We start from the raw sequence: 22,591 nt of genomic DNA, 5'->3' as shown, positions 1-22,591 counted from the left end.
ATCGTCGCCAGAGACTTTCGTATAAGGTTCCAATTGGCCGAGTTAAAAGCATTCCTCACATCCAGGGTGACCACCACACAATATTTGCTGGTAGAACCCCTTCCGTGAATTGCATTTTCGGCCAAGCCAGTAACCATTTTGATGGCATCAATGGTTGATCTGGCTTTGCGGAACCCATACTGCCTATCTGAAAGGCCACCTTGGCTCTCGACGACTGGGAGTAGTCTATTATAAATAACCCGCTCCAACATTTTCCCCATAGTGTCTAGAAGACATATGGGTCTATAGGAGGACGGTTCCCCTGGCGGTTTGCCAGCCTTAGGCAGCAACACCAGCTTCTGCCGCTTCCACGTCGCTGGAAAGATACCCTCGGACATGCACGCTTCGAACAGCTCCGCGAACATATCCGGTCTACATTTGACGGCAAGTTTGAGCGCCTTATTCGGTATGCCGTCCAGACCCGGGGCTTTGCTGTCGCCTATTCGACTGCAGATCTCCAGCAGCTCGTCCCTGGTGACTGGTGGAAACGGCGTCACATTCAGGGGACGCTGGAAAGTGTTAGTACCCCGCTCTTGCTGGGGAAATAACCCCTGGATTATTTTCAACAAGAGCATAGGGCACGTGATCTGCGGTGATGATCGGCCTCTGAATCGCCCTGTCACGATTTTATAGGCGCTACCCCACGGATTTATGTCCGCTTCTAAACAGAGCTCCTTGAAACATTTCCTCTTACTCCGCTGGATGGCGAGCTTGAGGTTCTTGCGGGCTTCCCTATAGGCATACTCCTTTTGCCTTTGATCGATCCTACCTATTGCCCTCTGAGCCGTTCGTCTGGCTCTGTGGCAAATCGATCGAAGACTGGCAAGTTCACTATTCCACCAATAATTGGGTCTTCTAGTGTAGAATGAGCATCTCCTAGGCATCGACGCGTCACATGCCTTGGAGACGCTTTGTGTAACATGGAGAGCTCTATCCGTGGACGTGCCGGCTTTGCTAGGCAGGTCTAGCCACACTTCCATGAATGTTGGCTCATCCATCGCTTTTGCAGACCATCCTGGTGTTCCTCTGGATTTCGGCTCCCGGGGTGCGGGTCTCCTGCCTTGTGGCTCGGTCCTTAGTTCAAAGGTGATCGCCTGGTGGTCGCTGTACGTGAAGTCCTCGCTAACTTGCCAGGACATGCCACGTGCCAGCGCAGGGCTGACAAAAGTCAGATCTACAATTGAACCAGTCCCCCCCTTCCGATAAGTGTTTACATTGCCTTCGTTGGCCAGAACTACATCTAACTGGGCAAATGCTTCTAATAAGCACCGCCCCTTTGCGTTAGTCTCTTTGCTGCCCCACTCGATAGCCCACGCATTAAAGTCACCGGCTATCACCTTTGGACCTCGTCCCCTTGCGTCATGAACAAGATCATCTAACAATTCTTCAAACTCAGGAAGTGTGAGGCTCGGTGGAGCGTAGCAGCTGTATACGAATATACCGCTTATTTTCGCCCACACAAAGCCACTAGCCGCCTGACGCATACTATATTGTATGGCTTGACGACCGCACGCCCATATCGCCGCTCCACCACTCGCATCTGTGACCCATACACCACCGTCAAGATTTCTGTACGGTTCACTAATGATAGCAACCTCCATCGCGGATTCGTAAGTGGTCTGCGCAAGCAAATCTTGTGCGACCCTGCAATGATTTAGGTTTATTTGTATTAACCTCATTTTTTCACTGCAGTTAACGCCTTCCTAAATTCTGGGCATTTACCACTTCCGGCAATATGCCGGTTATCCCTTCCCTCCTTTTCTTCGCACAGAATGCATTTGGGGTCTCTATTGCACTCCTTGGCAATATGTCCTTTTTCCCCACACCGTCGACATCGATCGGACCGATCGATGCCGGTAGTGCATGCCTTCGCGAAGTGTCCAAACATTAGGCATTTGAAGCACCTTTTTAAAGAGATCTGTTCCCTTAGTCGGCAAACAACCCATCCAATCCGAACCTTCCCCACGGCCAACAACTTCTGCGCTGACTCTACTGGCAGTCGCAATGTGGCCGTTTGAGTACCGCCATAAGCTTTTCTAAGGCTCACGATAGATGCTTCCCCAAATTCCTCCAACTTGAATTGTTCCTTCAAGGCAGTGCAGATCTCTTCTCTGGATGTTACCTCATCGAGATCCTTGCACTGGATATAGATCTCATGTTTTTGGGAACGAACCGCGACATTTTCCCCAAGTGAGTTTAAAACTTGGTTACGAAAGCCGTCAGTTTTCCCCACGCTGGATTTTTTCAGTTCAAACATGAGATCCCCTTTCTGGGTCCTCCGGATTTTGCTGACATTTCCGCCTAGGTCTTTTAGGTCGGGGTCAGATTTCACCTTCTTTAGTATCTCCGCATACGTTAGATGTCCTTTGCTGGAGATTACAATTGCCTCCGGGCGAATTCGCATTTTTGGTTTCTTGTCTCTTTTCTTGTTCACGACCTTAGTCCAACCACCACTCTTATTTTCTCTCGGTTTCGCTTCGCTAGCCGACGTTCCTACTTTGGGCCCTTCTGAACTTTTAGTTCCGTTTGTTGGACTAGTCGAGACTCCTTTCTTCCTTTTTGGTGCCTGTTGATTCACCAAAGCTTCGCCCTCTTTGTCTCGCACTCGCTTACTTGATCGAGGATCGGTGACCTTCTGCTTTGGTGTCACTTGGGTCGCCTGTGACACTGTTGAGGCTGGAATGTCCGGCTTTTCTTTAGGCTTTGTTACTTCTTCCTGGGACCTACTGTAAAGCACCCTGATGGCTCTCACCATGTTCTTGATGGCTTGGTGCACGTTGTGCTTGTCCTTGATGAATTCGGACAGCTCAACTATTTTAGTCCCAAGCTGCATAAAAGGTAGTTCTTCTGGGTCAGGGCTCTGTTCTCGGTGAGTCCTGGCCAGACTACTTTTACTGGCTCCTTCACATTTTTCAATTGCTGAGCTCCCATGAGCTTTCTCTTTTGCCGGCTTTGATATTGGAGGAGATCGTAAAATTGATGAGCTTCTCCTGAATGGATCTATTTGGTGCTGCTGGAGTACCTCTTGATCAGATCCGATGGGTGTCGAAATCGCCTTTTTTGGCCAGCTATCTCCTTTTAGTCCATCATTCTTTGCCTTTGCAATTGGTGTTCTTGGCAGAGTCGTGCTTCGTTTGAACACCTCCTTCTCCAAATCTAAAACACTTGTAGTATTAGATGCAACGGTGGCCAAGTTGTCCACCACCGAGGCACTGCGGTCGAGGGATATCGACGGCCGGGAGCCCGCTTGCTCACTCCCAAAAGCCGCCGGTACTGGGGTTCCGAGCCCCTGCACCGTAACTTTACTCCTTCTCAATTCGTCCATGTTGGTTTTATTTTCTGGGTGTCCTTCCCATAGCCATTTTGGTCCACGCACCAGAGATGAGCAAACACTAGCCCATGCACAGTCAGAAAAGAAAAGTGCATGAACACATATTTACACATCAATAGGTATGCCCCTATCCGCCACCTGGGGTCGCGCCTGATGGGAGATCTGGCCACTCCTCACAGGTCTGTCTGTCTGTCTGTCTGTCTGTCTGTCTGTCTGTCTGTCTGTCTGTCTGTCTGTCTGTCTGTCTGTCTGTCTGTCTGTCTGTCTGTCTGTCTGTCTGTCTGTCTGTCTGTCTGTCACACCCGATTTATTCGGAAACGGCTGAACCGATTGTCACGAAAATTGGTAGGAGTATGTAATCTGCCGTTCCCTTTACATGCAGCAACTGACGCCATTTTGTGTTAAGTTTAAGGGGGGGCTCCACATACATGTGAAAGGAGGGTGCAAAATTTTTTTTCATAAAATGTGGCCATGTGGGGTATCAAATGAAAGATCTCAATTAGTACTTTTCGAAACTGGTTCAATATTTGATATTGGGTGAAACATAGGGGAGTGAGGGCTCAAAATATGACCCCCGAAAAGTGTAACAGGTCTCGTTCTCAGAACCTATCCAACCGAAAAATCTGAAAAAAATCTCAATAGTGCATCTCTACGAAATCTAGGCCTCAAAATATATCCGGTTCCGATATCTGCACAAATAAAGTTAATAATAGTATATTTCCACATTTTAGAAATTTACCCGGCAACCCCCTTATGTTCATCCCAGAAGTACAAAATTGGGCATGCGTGTAATGAAGAACTTAATGCACAGTTTGATCAAGTTTGAAGAAAATTCAACTATTATTAACAAAGTTATAGGGGGTGAAACTTTACAATTTTTTGTGAATTTCGTGCACTCTACAACCTGCATGACGTCATCATCACATATCAATTCGTCAATACAACAACGAAATGAGTTCTTATGAATTGGGTCGCAGAGAATTATTTTGTTTTAGTTTTTTAGTTATTTGTCAGCCAGACATGTGTGTATGTAGGTATATAATAGATGCGTGCTAATGAACTTTCCGGGTAGTGCCTAATTCAAATAGATATAAGAAGTAAATCGGAAATTTGGGTACGATCCATTTATATACGTGAATATATGTGTACAGTATTCGGAAATAGACAGTTTGTTTGTTTAGGGTGTGCGGAATATCTATGGCTGTAATATGTTCGTATGTCTCGTAGTTTGGAAAAATATGAAAGATTATGTTGAATTTATAGTTATATACGGATAGAAAAATGTGCGTTGAAATTTCCTACATAAGATGAACACAAAACCTTTATACCCGAAGCACGAGCTTCCGGTATTCCGACTTGTTTATATCTGTTGTAGGTTAAATTCTTCGTATTTGCTAATAAGCGTATGAGGTTAACTTTTATCAATACAGGGCTTTCCATCAAATGATTTATTTAAATCGCTTTCTAAAAACTAGAGGGCAATGGAATTCTTAACTATGTGACACGGAACTGTCATGCACTCATCGCTCATCATATCTTCTTCTGTTTTTTCAGCCTTTGTCCCATTCACAAGCGGGGTCGGCTCGTCGTGATCGGTTTCGCCATTTTATTTTATCAAACGCTTGGTCCGGATGTAATCGTCAGGCTTTTAAATTCCCATCCAGCGTATCAAGCCACCGTTGTTTCGATCGGCCTTTTGGTCGCTTATTGGCAACTGAATTCTCGTTAGTGTAAATTACGTGAAATATCGGAGACGCCTCTCTTGCAGTTTTTCCATGATCGGTGCAAACCCATATCGATCGCGGATATTCTCATTTCAGACGTGATCAAAACGTCTCACGTCACCAGTGCTATGCAACATCTTCGTCTCCATTACCGCAAGACGCCGATTAAAAAAACACAAAACCTTTTATACCTGAAGCTCCGGTTTCCCGACTTGTTATCAATATTAATATAACAAAACTATTTTTCGAAAGTAGTCCAATATTTGGGATTAAAAATGTAAAAGGACATTGGATTTAGACTTGTGCACTTTTAACGTGGCTTGTCTTTTAGTTTTCAAGGAGAGAGATGAACACAAAAATATAATTCTTTGCAAATAGGTGGTTCTAGCTTTTACAGTAGTAAGTATAAATTAATTGGCAAATGCCGACAAAACAATAAGATAGAATAATTCTAAAGGGAAACTCTTATGAACGAGATATACTCTTATACCCAGAGACATATTCTCTTCACGGTCAAGTTCTTTCCAGTAAGATGATTTCTTTTTGGTGGGTGTCGTGCTTCACAGTAAATACCGCACAAATGTATATATATGTATATACATATATTAAATAGATGGTCTGTTCTGAGAATTTTCTAGAAAAACTGAAAGCATGCTCAATTTTCCACTAGAACCTTTTCCTGATTTTGGTATGTAGTTTCCCAGTAGTACATATTTAAAAAAAATCGTTTGTTTCATCTGGTCCTTCTAATGCCAGGATGGAAAAGTTCACATGCTTGCTGTTACATGAAAGATACTAGACAGAACAGACTATAAACCTAGGCGTCGGCATTAAGTCTATTGATGTCTCCCTTCAAGGATTAAATGGAGTTGAAATTCAATGAAATGGGAAGGAAACTGTCTGATGGCCTTTTTCTGACCCCAAAATAAAACTTCTGAACGTATAATTGGACTTCTACATTTTGTATCTGAACTTTTTTTTGAACGAAATTCATGCCCGAGTGAGAAGTTGGTTCCGTTGTCAAGAATGTTAAGTCCTTTAAACGACGTGTCTATAATTCATCCGCGAGGGGAGAAGTTTGAACTAAATAAAAGTTTACTCGGCGTTTGAACGAAGTTTACATGTACCTAATAGAAGAATGTAGGAGATGTGGTGAATGTTTTCCCTCAGAAAATTGAAAATTTGAGGCAGATGAAACTGAATATTTTACAGTTAACGTTTCAAATACTTTTAATACTTCAAAGAATTTGAACACTTACTACTTAATTACTTTAAAATCCCGACGAAGTGAAATTGTTAATGCAAACTTCTTTAATTCTTTCTTCTTTCTATTATTCAGTCCTTAAAGAAAGAAATGAAAACTTGAAACACCCTTGAATTATTCATAAATTAATAATTTTTTCTAATAATTTAAAGTAAAGTAAATTTCTAGTTCTAAAAGAAAATGTATAAAATAACTTTTTTAAATTACACTTTTTTTGACAGGAGAGGATTTATGACATTTTTCAAAATGCTGAGTACCTTGGTCGACTGCATTCCGAGTATGACTTGTACAGGAAGGAAGGACATCTCCTTGAGCAGTATTGATTAAACAACAATAATGAAACTTTGCAGCGAAAAATGGATTATGCAATTGGAACTTGGAAAATATGATCAATAGCATTGCGCACTTGCGGAAACTTCGTCAAGAAGCATCCTACTGTGAAATCAATATCCTCGTACTCAGGGGATGAAATGACTTGGCCGCGAAGGTGGTGACTACCGAACATAGATTGTGCTCACCAATAGAAAGACAGATGTGAATAAGGAATGTAGAGGGAAGAACCTAAGGTTCATTATGGGCGTTAGTGTTGCGTATACTCCTTCTGAAGATACTCAATACTAGGCCCCCCAACAAACGAAAGGATGATGGTCTTAAGGAAGAGTTTTTTTCAACCCTGGATTTGCTAGGAATGTTAACCAAAAGCTTGGTAAGAAAGAGATTCATAGAGGAATTACGAAAGGGCATAGTCTCTATGAATCATCTAACGATAACGATCAAAGATTTTTTGAATACGCTAGTACCAAAAATTCAGTTTCAATCTTAACTTGTTTCCAACACCAACGAATACACAAGACCACTGTTGATCACTTGAAAAGGAAGTAGGATGAGGAAGTATTAGACAATTTTTTTATTCACGCTGAGTGCATTTCATCTCCTAACGACAGCATACTTTAGACTTTAGGGGAAACAATCGAATCACTTTGACAAAACATAAAGGACACCATCTGAAACACCAGCAAAGATGTACTAGAATATAAGAAGAGAAGGAAATGGAACAACTGGTTTGACAGCGAGTGCAGGGAAGCAACAATGAATAAGTATGAAGGCCCCAGTCTGGTGAAAAATACTACCAGATTAGTGTAGAGGAAATCTGCAGACAGGTAATTCCATTAACGAGGCATGTTTGAAACTCAACGAGAATCTGAATATTAAAGGCATTAGAGCCGCATCTGGTGTAAACGTACTTAAGCGATTTAGACAAGGATAAAAACCGCAAATGACATTTCGTAAAGCCAAATATAGCAACACTATCGTCAATGAAAATGCCTTTAAGTGTCTAAGGGTCTGCCTTACGTCATCTCACGCGTTCCACTCTCTTTTTGCTTGCATATCGGTGGGATTTTAAGGCCCGCAGAATTCAATTATTCCCAATGGGTGTATCCGTTTCCGAGAAAAGTGCATGTGACATAGGCGGACGAAGAGACAGATAACAAACTGATTTTAAGCAAGTTTGGTTTTCACCCAAAAACCTTAAAAACGAAGCAACGTTTAAATTCTAATAACAAAACAATAAAGGTTTGACTATGTGAGTGAAACTGATCTTGGAGTAGACCACAATCAACTTGAATGGCCATTTTGGCCGTCCCAAAGACGATCATTGTAACAGTTTGAACTTGGGCGGAAACAAGAGGCAGTCGGTGTATGTTGCGTCTATTCTGTCCTTAATGTTTCATCCTCATTCTGTTCTCTGATTTCGAACAAGGCAGGTTGAATTTTCACGAATGTGAGTGGTTCGTTGCAACCTTCTATCATTTAGAACGCTGTGCATGTCATTTTTGCTACGTCACCTGGCAACCATGCTCCCTTGCTCCATTTTAGGTAAGGTCTGTTATGTTTTCTTTTTCTACCAGAGATATTGCCTTAATAGACTTTCTGGGCTAGATCTTCCTTACCCATACGAATTAAGTGACCTACTGCCCACTACAACTTATTGAGCCGGATTTTATCCGCAACCAGGCGGTCATATCATCGGTCATAGATTTCGTCTTTATACAGTTTACGGAATCGTCCATCTTTCGAGAATTTATGCTCTCGAGCGCAGGCTAAGGGTTCACAATTTTTCTTGCTAAGAAACCATGTCTCCGAGGAATACGTGAAGATTGACAAGATCATCCTGTATGGTAAGAGGGTTGACTTTATGTTAAGACGTTTCGACCGGAATAGTTTGTGTAAGCTGAAATAGGCTCTTTTGACTTCGAACAACCGTGCACGGATTTCGCTGTCGTAGCTATTATTGGTTGTGATTTTCAACCCTAGATAGAATAAATTATCAACGGTCTCAAAATTGTTGTTTCTTATCTTTTGTGTTGTCATGTTTGACCAGTGTTATTTGATGCTTTTGGTTCTTTGGTTTTTGGCAAGGTCTTTGGCCTAGTCAAAATCCTGATAAATCTTTTAGAGGTAGGTGAAACGTTTCTGAATAGTTGAATGCATCAAATTATTCAAAAAATGTGGATCTATTAGAAACTTCCCGACCCTCTGGAATAGCTAAAAGAGGCGTAATGGGAATTGACCTATAAAGTTGGCCTAAGAGTCAACAAAGATAAAATAAATCTCGCGGTATAAACGCCGAGAAATATATTACTTCACCAAAACATTATAACGGACGATCCCATTTCACATATATTGGAAGTGATGTCTGAAAAAGCTCAGGGACCGATTTGGCGCGTAATGCCAACGACAAAGAGAGGGGATATTCACTGCTCATTAAGTATTTCCCTTTTTTTTTGTAGAATCAGGTATGTTTTTTAAAGCGCATTCTCAGATGATGACGCTAATAAACCAGAATGGATGAGAGAGACTAATTTGGTTAAGCTGGTGAACATGTTTATTAGTCTGAGTATAATTACGCTGTATTTCTAGCGACTAAATTGTTTGAAATAATAAAAACTTGTTTTCGCTTTTCGCTAGTGTTGATTTATATTTTGCAAATACCGATATTTCTGGAACCACTTTTTCCCTTATTATCACCGATGAAGGGAAAAGTGGTTCCCGAAATATCTTCATTTGCAAAATATAAGTCAACACTAGCGAATAGACAAACAAACTTTTTTTATTATTTCAAATATTTTTATTAGTTTTACGAGGTATTCGAAGAAGGAAATTGTCTTACCTCCTTTGAACAGCTAGAACCTCTTCTTATTGACTGAAGCCCTTCATTAGTAGAAGGAGCATTTTCATGAAGGCGTCATCGGTTGCAACTTTTAAACAGCAGCGTTTTAGGACGGTTAGAGAGCAGCAAGTGAATTAGGATGGTCTACTGAAACCGGTTTAGTTTCTACGATGAACTGATGCACGTTGATCTAGCATCAATACTCCTACTTCCAAATCCGATCCTCACATCATTGTTGATAGCTCCTGGTGATAGTAAATGGGAGAGAGTGAATTGTGGGCACTCTGCGCCGTGAAACAGAGTTAGACAAGCTGACCCTCTAAAGGCTAGTGGGCTAACATCTAGCTCACAGAAATTATGTTGCCATGGAACTCCAAGTTTATAACCCTGAGAGAGCGGTCCTGGGGAGCTCTTTGCAAAGGTTGAGAAAGCAGAAAGCAAAAGCAGAAAAACTTCTAGGGGGTGAAAATGTGTCATCCCTATTGTTATCAGCAAAACAATTGTCAGCAACAACTCTGTTTGAGACCAACTAACGAGAGGATGTTTGGACTTCAAGTGCAAGCCAAGTTTTTCACCGCTTGACTGTTAAATGCACATACACCAACGGCAATTAAGGACAACGCAGTGAAAGATGACTTCTATAGTCGCGTTGAGTTAGTATGTCACTGCCTTCAAGTATGATGTAGATGTGTACCTACATGGTTCTCGGCGAATTTAGCGTTAAGATCGGAATGAAGCCATTCTACCGGGGGATTATCCCATTCCTGATGGTTTTTTACATCACAGAGCGAATTACGGCTGAGACCATTAGAATGCGATATGAATGCCAGGTAGTAATTAAAGGGAGTATAAGACCCATCTTTATCAGGACTCTCACAAAGCTGGATGATAAAGGAATTGCCTTCAAATATGCCGATATATCAGAAAGCCATTTTTACAGAGAGGAATTTACATCAGAAAAACGTAAATATTAACCAGAAGCAGATACAGTTTTAGACCCATTTTTGTGGATAAATATTTATAATGCAATACTGACGCTAGAACTCTAGCGTAGCCAGCACAGATTTCGCGGACAATATTGTCGTTTTAAGAAAAGGTCGGGATTTATGCGGATAGAAAATGCTAGCGCATCATTTGTATGACAGGCCTGTAGAGATTAAAATTGGAGCATAAACGATTTATTTGCAGACCCCGCTAGTTGTAATGATTGACCAGAAGCTAAATTTCAAACTAAGAAGAAATAAGAAGCGTGCAGCAATCAAAGGATGTTATACCGAAGCATTGGGCCCAACCTATTTATTCCAATTTCAGATTGCAAATGGAAAGTTCCTTGTGAGCACTAGTTCTCTACGCGACGTTCCAACGTATTTTTGTTTCGGATGTGATTCACCAACTAGCCCAAAATCATCGCCGAATGAAACTCAACTTGATGAGAAAATTGATATTATTCTACCTAAACAATTAAAGCAACTTGAACTACAATCAATAATCGAATTTATTGTAAGACGTAACGAAACACCCTATACACGTTATACGTTATCCGAAATAAATTTCGAATGTTGCTAACCTTGCTGCGCCACAAAATCTTAAAGGTAAAGATGTCTGGGGGAAAAAAATCCAAATCTACAAAACAATAACTCTACCACTCATGAGCTGTTCAGGGAAGACCTGTGTAGTAAGCCGAGTCCTTACGAGAATTTTAGACTTAGCGAGGCAAGAGCAGAAGGTGGACGATCGCTTGGAAAGCTTCGAGATATATACATATAAGGACTTGATTGACATCGAGAGTTACATGCTGCTTGGTTTGAAGGAGTTGTGGCGAAGACTTCGAAAGCGGTAGGGGAATATACTGCTTCAACCCGGAATTATTTGATGATATAGGGTTTCATTCCTTATTTGCAACTGATCTCTTGGGATTTCAATTGATGCAGCTGATAATTTTTCCTCTCAGATGGAAGAGAAAATGAAAGTAAAAAGGTATTGGCAGACCCACCTTCTTAGCATTTCAACTTCTTAGAATTTGAACAACTTGCGATCAAGGGAGAGTCTTATTTAGGTCCTAGAAGGCTGAGAGGATTAAAGGTGATTCGGTAGTGGCTAAGTACCCGTCTTGGTAGTATTCTGGAAAGGCTGCTGCAGGGAACCATGTGCCATCACGATGGCAAACATTAAAACTAGTTGATATCATTTACCTTACCCCACCCTTGTTTCGACTACAATACATTGAGTTATTCGATGCCCCAATATATTTCATGTAAAACTCTAGGGACCCAGGAGTACAGAGGTGTTTGTTTTGTTGGGCACTGTAGGCTGGTTTCCAGATTTAGAGGTATTGACAGCTCAGTTGCTCTTATCTTTGCATATGTTCCTAAAATGGTGCATTATTTGAGCAATTTACATTTACAATATTAGAACTGTTATGATAAACCAACAAACTGAATTTCGAAATATATAAGTCAAAAAGGAAAAAGGGCGAAGATGGGGATGAATATTTTCGTTCGAAAATTACACATAATAAACTGAAGTGCAGAAAATTACCAGAATAAAGCTTTGGAATCCATCTGATTCTATGAATATTTATTAAATTCAGATTAATGTTTTTTCTTCTAAGCTCTAAAGCTGAATTAAGAGTCGCATTCCTTTAAATTCGTTGTTTGCATAAAGTAATAATATCTATTTGAAAATTTTCAAGGAATGGGAAAAGTGTCATCGTGGGTCTTCCCATTTCGCATTTTTCGTCTCCAGTTCCTACTCTGCACCAGTTTTGTTTGTTCACTGAGATAAATTTATTAAAGTTCTGTGTACACATTGAGTAAGCTCCGGAAGTCCACGAGCTATGTCCTTTGCGGAAAAACTCTTCAACTGCGGAAGTAGTGAAGAGTACGGTATTTGGATAGCAGCCCGTTGGAATAAGTGCATACTCGTATGTATCTACATTTTATTCAGTTTTGGTTGAAAATTGTGTTTTATAGTTGTAATACAGATTTATCGGATTAAGTGTTAAAAAGTTGTGAGTTTGTGTGTATTGCCCTAGTGAAGGCTGCATTTGGAGAGACGGATCGCTGATGAGTAACTATACATAAATCTCCAAGTTTGGATGGTTGCTCAGCATAATTTCCCGAATACATTATGCAAATATCCATGGTTTTTCCGCCACATCACACTTCGTCCAACGTAGAGGTGATTTTATGCTGAAATTTCCTTATTCGATTCTAACAACTTTCAATTGCTGCTCACCTGAATCTCCTTCGCATTTCTATTAAAGGCAATGCAATGTCGGATCGAGTTTGACCTACCATCATTCCAAGACCATAAGAAGCTGGTATGTGCAATAGTACGTAATGCAGATCCCATAGATTATCTGGTCAAGGTATCATGTGCTCTCAAATGGGTATTAATGTCTTACAACTGGTGCAAACAACAAATCGATGCCTTACGAGTATTTTCAATAGCAACTGGGCTTTTTGCAGTGCATTGTTGTTTGTTGCATGTATTCCTGTTTTTTGACACGACAGCGAGAACTACACGACGCGATGGACATTTTATTTCACCGAAGGTGTTTCTACGTGCCGCAAAGGTAAACAAGACTTTGGAAACAGGTTTTTATTGCTAATAGCTCACTTGCTATTTATTTTCCAGAAATAATCGCTGATCGTCTGGTTACTGGTCGTCTTGGTACTTGGAAGTATGTATGTACCATTGCAACAGGTATTAGATGTAATATATGCTTCATAATCATTTAAAATTGTTGTAAGGCTTTTGCTATATTATAATTACTCATGATTGCTTACATCATCGGTTTCGATTAAACCTGTTCCTGAGTAGATATAGTATTGGATCGCATCTACTTCATGGGTCTTGTTTCTGATGAAAGAATTGAATTTAGATGCAACTTTGTTTCAGCCATTTTAAACAGAAGGTACCGTTAAAGTTCCAGATAGGAGTTAACTTTTCGCCAATGATTTTTGGTAATAAAATATCGGCAAAAAATGTATGCAGGAAAATTGGTACTAGACCCCAATAGCATACAGAGCAAAGCCTTCACAGAGGAGCAAAAATTTAAAAAAATAAACCTACAGTTTTCAAACGGCAGTAAATGCCATGCAATCTTTATATTGTATCATGAAAAATGCTGCCATTTAAGCAACAACCATGGAAAGGTCGAGGCCGGTTAATGAGCTTCTTGAATTACTTCATTCAGTTCCGTTTAGTTGGTTCAATGTCGACATTATTTAGTTTCACATTAAGCGTTATTTTCTTGTGTGCGGAAAATGAAATTCCACACAAAAGAAAATAAATGCACATACAAATGTATATAGTGAAGCCTTATAGTAAATATGAGTGAGTACAGTTACTTCAATTGCAGGTGTCATTTAATATGTAACGCCAACATAATTTAAACTACGCGCCTTCTTGAATTGCATTTAATTAACTCACCCAAATGAGCCAAGTGTTTAGTTAAGATACCCAGAGGTTGCACATGGCATTATTTATGCTTTGTAAATATTCTTTTAAATGAAAGGGTTTAATTGAAGAACTTCATTCATCATATTGAAATATATATTTATGTGAGTTCGATTGCGAATGCACTTTCATATTATTATTCAGTGCGCATATTTATCTTTTTTGTTGTTGTAATATTATATTTTCAAAACTAATTTGGAATATGAAGTTGAAGTTACGAAATATCTTTGTGTTTATATGTACAGTTGGATATGTAAATATTAGCAATAATTTTGAAGGTCTACCACGATCCAAAGAAGAGAGTTTGAAGTGTGGCAATACGGTTCCGCATCTTAGTCGGTGTTCAACAAGCAATAGTTCTATCCCTCGTCACATGAACGTGTCACGAGGTGACTTCCAACGCCTACCGTCCTACATACCGTTGTTTTCCTAGAAAGCTAATATTGAGCCACTAGCCCAAATTTGGAAAAACACCTCATGCAGCGCGAAGCAGAATCTTCATGACCGATCTCGCTGAGACCAGAACAATTAATGGCCGTGAGAACGGCTTGCTTGGAAGTGAACATTTAAAGCAACTAATGGCGAATTGCGTCGTAACCGAGCGCACCAGGATAGTCTGAATAAAGCGGCGTTCTATAATTGGCATCTTTTTCGAACTACACATTAATAATCGTCTTGCAGGTCGGCTATTTCCGATTGCAAGGTAGTGACAAAAGATAACGATCGTGGAAAATGGGGAGAAAAGCGTCTTTGATGGTATGATCATATCAACCGCATTCACGATAATTCGTTAATAAAGATTGCTTCTAACTAAACTAATTCACTCTATGCTATGATAAGGCCTGAATTCCATGGACCTAAGCATGTTATCATCAGCGGCGCAACAACCGGTATCCGATCTAGGCCTCCAACGCTTTCAGGGATCTCAAGGAATATCGACTGGAGGAAGGGGAGGGGTCCTGGGAAAGGCATTCGAAACAGCCTTCAAAGTCTACATAGCCAGATATTACCACCTTGGTGGCCTGAAAGAAGCTGATCAGGAAGATCTTCAACATTTGCTATAGGCGCAAATATTGGTAGCCATACAATGACGACCTGAAGAAGTACAAGTCGGCCATCAAAAATGCCAAGAGGCGGTCCTGGTTAGACAGTTGTCAGAATATAGGAAGCACCAGCGAAACTGCGAGAGTCATTAATATTCTGTCCAAGGAACATAGGAGCCCATCCTTCTTAAATAGCCGAAAAGCTTCTCGACGGAATCTTTTGATGAAACCCTGGGGCTGCTGGTTCACACTTCCTTATCAGCAAGGAGGACGGTGAGTCAGAGCCTTGCGTGGGGGTATGCAGCCCCAGTTGTGTGAGACTATCAAATTAGTAATTACCGAGGAAATCGGCTGGGCTATAAATAGCTTCCCCGCATATAAATACCCGGGCCCAGATGGCATAATGGGCAATGTCGAGATTTACCGCAGCTGTATCTTTTTGGAATACGTACCACACTCTTGTAGACGTGTGCGCATGGGTTTCATTTCGAAGGACTCCGAAGGACTTTCGAACAATCTGTATTAATTCCTTCTTGTTGAAGACCATCATAAACATCCACGATTATGGAGAGGACGCCTTTCTATAATCCACAACATGCCTACCTTCAAGGCAAACTGAAAGATATCGCTCTCCACCAAATAATTGGCACGTTCAGCTGTCACTACAGTACAAGCATTTTACTCTAGTTGCGCTGCTGAATATAGAGAGGGAGCATTCAAGAACGTAGTACCAACGCCATCAACGAAGCCTTAATCAGTATTGTATTGGAGGGGTATATTACGCATTGGATAATATCCATAAATTAGGATAATCTAGGTTGCGAGAACAGGTACGCTCCTCGGGGCGTCATCTCTCCGGTACTCTGGTTGATAGCAATGGATGAAATTTTACGCATATTGGATAGGAGCGGGGTGAAGGTGGTGGCGAATGCCGACGACTCGGTGATATTGGTGTCAGGGATGTTTTTCCCGTATTGGCGTACCCCCGGACTACGAGACACGTAAGTCGAACAGGACGAGAAACTTCGCTGTGCACTTTCCAACCATGGTAAAGTTGAAAACTGGCGGCAGGGACATGACTTAGCATTCTTCACCGGCGGATCAAAGATGGTCTATGGAGTCGGTGCGGTGTATCCGAATCCTACTCCAAGTATTCACCAGTGCATTTTGGAACAACTACCAATACTGAAATTCTGTCTGTCTGGCATGATCTGAGCCCCAAGCGTAATACAACCATCATGAACGACCATTGAGACATTGTACTGAGCGGTGGCATCATCCACGCTGGTGGGGCAGTACAGGAACGCGCTCAATAGTCTGGGCGGCACGTTCAAGGTCCCCTGGGTTCCCGTTCATAGGAGCAAAGAGGGGAATGAGCGGGTTAATGAACTGACCAGGTGGGGATCTGCTCTTGGCAGTCAGTCGGTGGGGACAGTCTGTGTTCTGCTTACGACTGTTAACGGTGGAGTTTATACGTACTAGATAGCAGCCGTGGACCTCAGATGCCCATAGGGGACCATGTCGCCGCATTACTGAAGCTGTGGAAATGAGGGAGAAACCCCCAGGAACTTCATGTGAGATTGCCCAGCTAGTGAGGCTACGGACACTAGGTAAATCATTCGTTCAGGACCTCAAAGAGATCTTTAGCTGGAAGGTGGGAGCCTGCTTTTTTAAGGTTTTGTGTGAAACAAAACCTTATTAGAATCGATTCGATGTCTGTCTGTCCGTCTGTCTGTCTGTCTGTCTGTCTGTCTGTCTGTCTGTCCGTCTGTCTGTCTGTCTGTCTGTCTGTCTGTCACAGCCGATTTATTCAGAAACGGCTGAACCGATTATCACGAAAATTGGTAGAAGTATGTAATCTGCCGTTCCCTTTACATGCAGCGACTGGCGCCATTTTGTGTTAAGTTTAAGGGGGGGCTCCCCATACATGTGAAAGGAGGGTGCAAAATTTTTTTTCATAAAATGTGGCCGTGTGGGGTATCAAATGAAAGGTCTCCATTAGTACTTTTCGAAACTGGTTCAATATTTGATATTGGGTGAAACATAGGAGAGTGAGGGCTCAAAATATGACCCCCAAAAAGTGTAACAGGTCTCGTTCTCAGAACTTATCCAACCAAAAAATCTGAAAAAAATCTCAATAGTGCATCTCTATGAAATCTAGGCCTCAAAATATATCCGGTTCCGATATCTGCACAAATAAAGTTAATAATAGTATATTTCCAAATTTTAGAAATTTACCCGGAACCCCCCTTATGTTCGTCCCAGAAGTACAAAATTTGGCATGGGTATAATGAAGAATATAATGCACAATTTGGTGAAGTTTGAAGAAAATCCAACTATTATTAACAAAGTTATAGGGGGTGAAACTTTACAATTTTTTGTGAATTTCGTGCACTCTAAAACCTGATGACGTCATCATCACATATCAATTGGTCAATACCACACGGAGTAAGTTCGTATGAATTGGGTGGAAAAGAATTATTTTGTTTTAGTTCTTTAATCATTTGTATATGAATATCAATTATTCCAACGAGACATGTGTGTATATAGGTATATAGTATATGCGTGCTAATGAACTTTGTGGGTAGAGCCTAATTCAGATAGATATAAGAAGTAAATCGGAAATATGGGTACGATCAATTTATATACGTGCCTATATGTGTACAGTATTCGAAAATAGGCAGTTTGTTTGTTTAGGGTGAGCGTAACATCTACGGCTGTAATATGTACGTATGTCTCGTAGTTTTGTAGCTGTATACGGGTAGAAAAATGTGCGCTGAAATTGCTTAGATAAGATGAACACAAAACCTTTATACCCGAAGCGGGAGCTTCCGGTATTCCGACTTGTTTCATAAATGTTACGAGCTGGCTCTGAAGACCTGACCCTGCTGGACTCTGCTTCTTTGTTCTTACCTCATCAGTAATGGTTTTAGGAGTTTGTGGTATCAAAACGGCGGAGCACAGCACTAATTGGGCTCCTCGAAGCGGCCACTGATACCTGTCTACTTACCACATGAGGCATAGACTATTCCCATATACAGAAATCGATAGAAATCCAATTCAAGATTCCACAACACCATAATAAATAAATTTGTTCCTTAACAGGAAACAGCTGACATCGTGTTCCAAAAGATATGATAGTTATCATATGGAATATCAGTGTTACTTTTATCGCATTGTAGATGAAAAGTTTGGCTTTGCACTTGTTGTGCATGGTTTCCATTTAATGTGAACGTGTATCCTCTCATCAGAATTTAGGTTATCAAAGCTTAAATTTTTATATATACGAATATATATATACATATATACATCTATCGTAATTTATTAATAAATTAATAATTCAATTTGTATATATTGTAGACGATTAAATATATAGATCCGCTCATCTTAAACCTAAGAAAATTGTATTTTAAGTACTTACTGGTTGTGTCGTTGCTTTTGTTTCCGGAAAATTCACCTGCAATGAGAAAATAAATGGAAAGTATTAGAAATGAATTGACAGAAATCGAAGATATATTCGAATGATAACGGTAGGGGAGACTTTTATTTTATATTTGGCAAAGAAAGAACGTAAAGCTTTTGAAAGCCATATCGAAATATTTGCAATTCTTGAAAGGAAAGCTGTTAACAGGCGATGGCGACCTGAGGAAATCCTTGGCTCTCTAGGAAAACGAAAGTGTCCATCGTGGTCTTCGTATTTGCTTGGAAAAAACCGCGATCCCCGTTTATTCGATCGCTTCATACCAATTTCCTATTGAAAGGCATTTGTTTTTTTATTAGTTTTGACGAAGTCACTGAATGCGGACACCTAGTTCGGCTCTTTATTAAGATGTTGTTGATGAGGGATGTCAGTGCCCGCATTTCTCGGTGTTTCAATTCTTTCTTAATGAGGCTTTCAAGGAATAATGGTTAGAGGCCGTTCCTAACTCCACTGTCGATTATACGAGTATATTCCTTCTCTCCCATAAATTTTTCAAGTCGATAGATCATGGAAGCGTGTCATTTTATATGTGTATATGGACGAAAATCGCTCAAACTTTTCGGAATCGCTTTTTCTCCTATAATAATTTTGAAATATAGAAATGGAAGTTCTTTGCTGTCTTTAATTTCCACCGTAAATCGTAAACTCTGATGCGTCTTATTCAGAACCTCCAGCATCCCTTCCACTGGATTATATGGACATTGGTGAAAATGTGTATTACATTCGTCTCTTTATTAACTGACTTTAATCCTTAAGAGGTTTTAAGTTTTTATTGTACCCTTCTGCTTTTTTTTGCTTTTGCTAGTGTGCAAGGAGAGTTTTCCTGTAGCAGAATTAATGCGGTTAGTAGAATGATAATAGTGCGGCCAAATCTACTTCAATTCAATGAAGTTGACCGGGGGTAGGTATTTCTCATATTCCCCGTAGGAGAAAGTTTGTTCTGTTGTTTTTGACAGAGGCGTAAAACCGCAAATTCGCGGGGTTGATTCCTCAAAAAGGAAAACATGGAATCGGGAAAATAAGTAATACTAACTTACTAAGAGTTAAAGGGGTCATCCCGTGTGTTGCCGCCGAGAAATCGATTTTCTTCTTCATCAATTGTATCCAGATATAGTGAAGAATATTTGGGTAAAGCGATTTTTTGATATTCTGGTTCATTCGGAAATTACAATGTTAAGCAAGTAAGGCTTCATATGTCAGCTTTATGTCAATCGGCGCGAATTTCCCTATCCGAGCGACTCATGTATGTCTTCGATAAAAGAGCGAAAATTCAAAAGAAGGAGCAATAATAGGCTTGACATGACCTTTTTTTTAAAAAAACTGAAGACTTTTGGATTATATTAATTGTCAGTTAAAATTTTTTTGCTAATAATCACATTTTAATTTTGAAATGCGTTTTTCTCAAAATTGAAAATTGGGTGCTATCATAGCTCAAAATCAATCCAACGAAATTCATTGAAATTTTCACGACATATTTCTACTGTTTGCAAATTAGGATAATTCTGATTCATCGGTCCGCTTTTATATATTAATTAAAGAAGTTGTGGAAATGACATCAAAATTTATAAAAGAAAGCTTAACATGGTACCAAAAATTTACCTTTCGACATCCTAGTTCACGGACCTCAACACGTTAAAATGCCAATTATTTTTTTCCTTTAAGATAAACAGAGCGCGCTTTATCGTGTATCATTATTTACTTTTTCAAAAAAAGATAAAAAAAGTGGGATAAGGACGGACCCGGTAGATTTTTTTACGTATATCCATATTTATTATATATCATGCGCAGGGAGGCTATTTGACCGACTCTTGAGATAACTTTTTGAGATTTTGCGAGATTACTCAGGAATCGTAATTCCCTTTCGCCCCTATTTAAGGAAGTATTTATGGATACACTGGAAGAGAAAGCGGACAGGCAGTGAATAATCCCACCATATTAGGTAAGATATGAAGAAGATGTCATGTGGTCACTTTCGCAAACTGACAATCGCTTTTAGAAAATTGTCTCCACAATAGAGACAGAAATATTATTAAACGCAGAAATAGTATTAAAAGCAGCAGCTGAATCAGAACTCGGTTTCGCAAAAGACCATATTCTCCGAATCTTTCAACTGACTTTATCTTGGAAGTCTGAACGTCTGATGATTTTTGTTTTTTTTTACCTTGATCTGCAGGTTTCATAACAAAATCTTAATACCATTCGTCGCGTATGTATGTGATTTTTGCTACGTTTTATCATCATCACCAGCGTAATAACGGATATTCGGTCTAGGCCTGCTTTAATAAACAATTCCAAACATCCCGGTTTTTTGCCGAGGTCCACCAATTCGCTCCATCTCAGGAAGGGTCTGTTACGTCTTCTGTTTGTACCAGAGAATCGCCCTTATAGACTTTCCGGGCTGCGTCATCCTTACTCATATGGATTAACTGATCCGCCAACTGCAACCTATCCAGCAGGATTTTATCCACAACCAGACGGTAATGGTGTCGCTCATAGATTTCGTTGTTTCAAAGGCGGAAGCGCCTTGTGGAGGGGGGGGGGGGGTCCAATATTCCCCGGAGGAATACATGAGGACTGGCAAAATCATTGTCTTGTACAGTAAGAGCCCTTATGCTTCGTTTTGAATGGAACGTTTTAGTAAGCTACGTGGATGTTTATTCGATTTTATACTGGAGCCCGGAAATGAAAATTGTGGAGAGAAGAAATCTATGCCATGGTGTGGCCTAATAATCATCAGGTTTCACGTCAGTGAATCTGTGTAAAATAGCCTGATGCGGCTTCAAAATTTGTTTTGATTTGCCAGATAGTAAAGACATTATTCTCGGCTAGGCTCCACGTGTAGTTGACTTTATCTTCAAAATTTTTAGTTACACGCATTTTCCCGCGAAGCAAGTGATAGCACAAGAGCTTGTCATTTTTGTGTTCGTTCGAAATATATTGTCAGTCGAACTTTTTCGAAGTCTTTTGGTTAATCATTTTACCATCAAAACGTTAATGTTTTTCGTCTTTCTGCAGAACAGTGTACTCGCAGATTGCTAATGTGACTTTAAAAGACGCATTTTTTTTCTTTTGCTTTTTTTCATGGAAATCTTAAATTTAGTTTCTGGACCAATACATTATTTTTATCAATAGAATCAGGATTAGTTATAGCATTTGTCGACGATTTCAGGTAGCCAACAGTAGTGACAATTTAGAAACCAAATAGTTGACAAGATAAAGATCCCGCATTATTGAAGTGAATCGATTTTACAAAAAACCTTATTGCAAAACATTGGTTAAAAAAACATCTCCCGTTTATTTGTAAAATTTCTAGTTACAAAAAAAGAAGATTTAATAAAAACAAAAAATGATCATTGCTAAGAATGAATTGTATTAGCTAGCTCACGAACTTAAATCAATAGAAGAACTATCTTTTTATAACACGGTGTGAGGTCCAATTTAATAAAAACGTTCACCCCTAAAAGAAAGCTGTAGAAAAATATATAATAAGAATGATTCTATTGATTTCTCACTTGGTAAAGGATCTCTCTGAGAGTAGTTCAACCCTCTGGCGCTCTCATTATAATTAGGAATTTGTATCAAATATCCGCTGTCATTCATTAGTGCGCTCAGAAATCTTCTTGAAATGAATGAAAGACAAATCGTGGTGTATTGCGTGGTGTTGGCATGACTCACCGAAGGAGGATGCAGAACAGAAAAAATCTGTTGATAAAATTGCATTCAAGTGTGATTTTATCTATGACTGTATCACTTCAATTGTTGCATTCAAGCCACTAGGATGGATTGTTATTTTTGTTTTGTGTTTACTCTTTTCTGTTATGCTTTCCTGAGAAAATCATCCTCATTCGTTTTTCCTGGATAAAAATTGTTAAAAGCAACAATAATGAAGAAAGGATACCAAGTGACAATGTTAATTCTAAATGAGTGAGTTATAATTGTGCAAAAAGTCAAACAAAAATACACCTGCGATCTCCTATATATAAAAGTTTATATTTGCATATAACAAAGGCATTTGCATATAGTAAATATATTATATGTTTTATAAACACATAAATGAATGTACAAGAGCATAT

General features: G+C 40.0%; 1 protein-coding gene across 23 annotated transcripts in view; it reads right to left on the bottom strand.

Annotated features, from left to right (window-relative positions):
- LOC119651965 (RNA-binding protein Nova-1) overlaps positions 1 to 22,591 on the bottom strand; it is a 278,014-nt gene that overhangs the window by 36,362 nt on the left and 219,061 nt on the right. For all 23 annotated transcript variants that reach the window (XM_038055844.1, XM_038055833.1, XM_038055842.1 and 20 more), the window contains one exon: positions 18,459 to 18,494. In XM_038055844.1, coding sequence (XP_037911772.1) covers positions 18,459 to 18,494 — 36 coding nt within the window. The remainder of the gene's footprint in view (positions 1 to 18,458; positions 18,495 to 22,591) is intronic.

The sequence above is a fragment of the Hermetia illucens genome, chromosome 3 (genome assembly GCF_905115235.1).
Source record: "Hermetia illucens chromosome 3, iHerIll2.2.curated.20191125, whole genome shotgun sequence".
NCBI classification, from domain to species: domain Eukaryota; kingdom Metazoa; phylum Arthropoda; class Insecta; order Diptera; family Stratiomyidae; genus Hermetia; species Hermetia illucens.
This window is presented reverse-complemented; position numbering and strand designations above follow the sequence as displayed.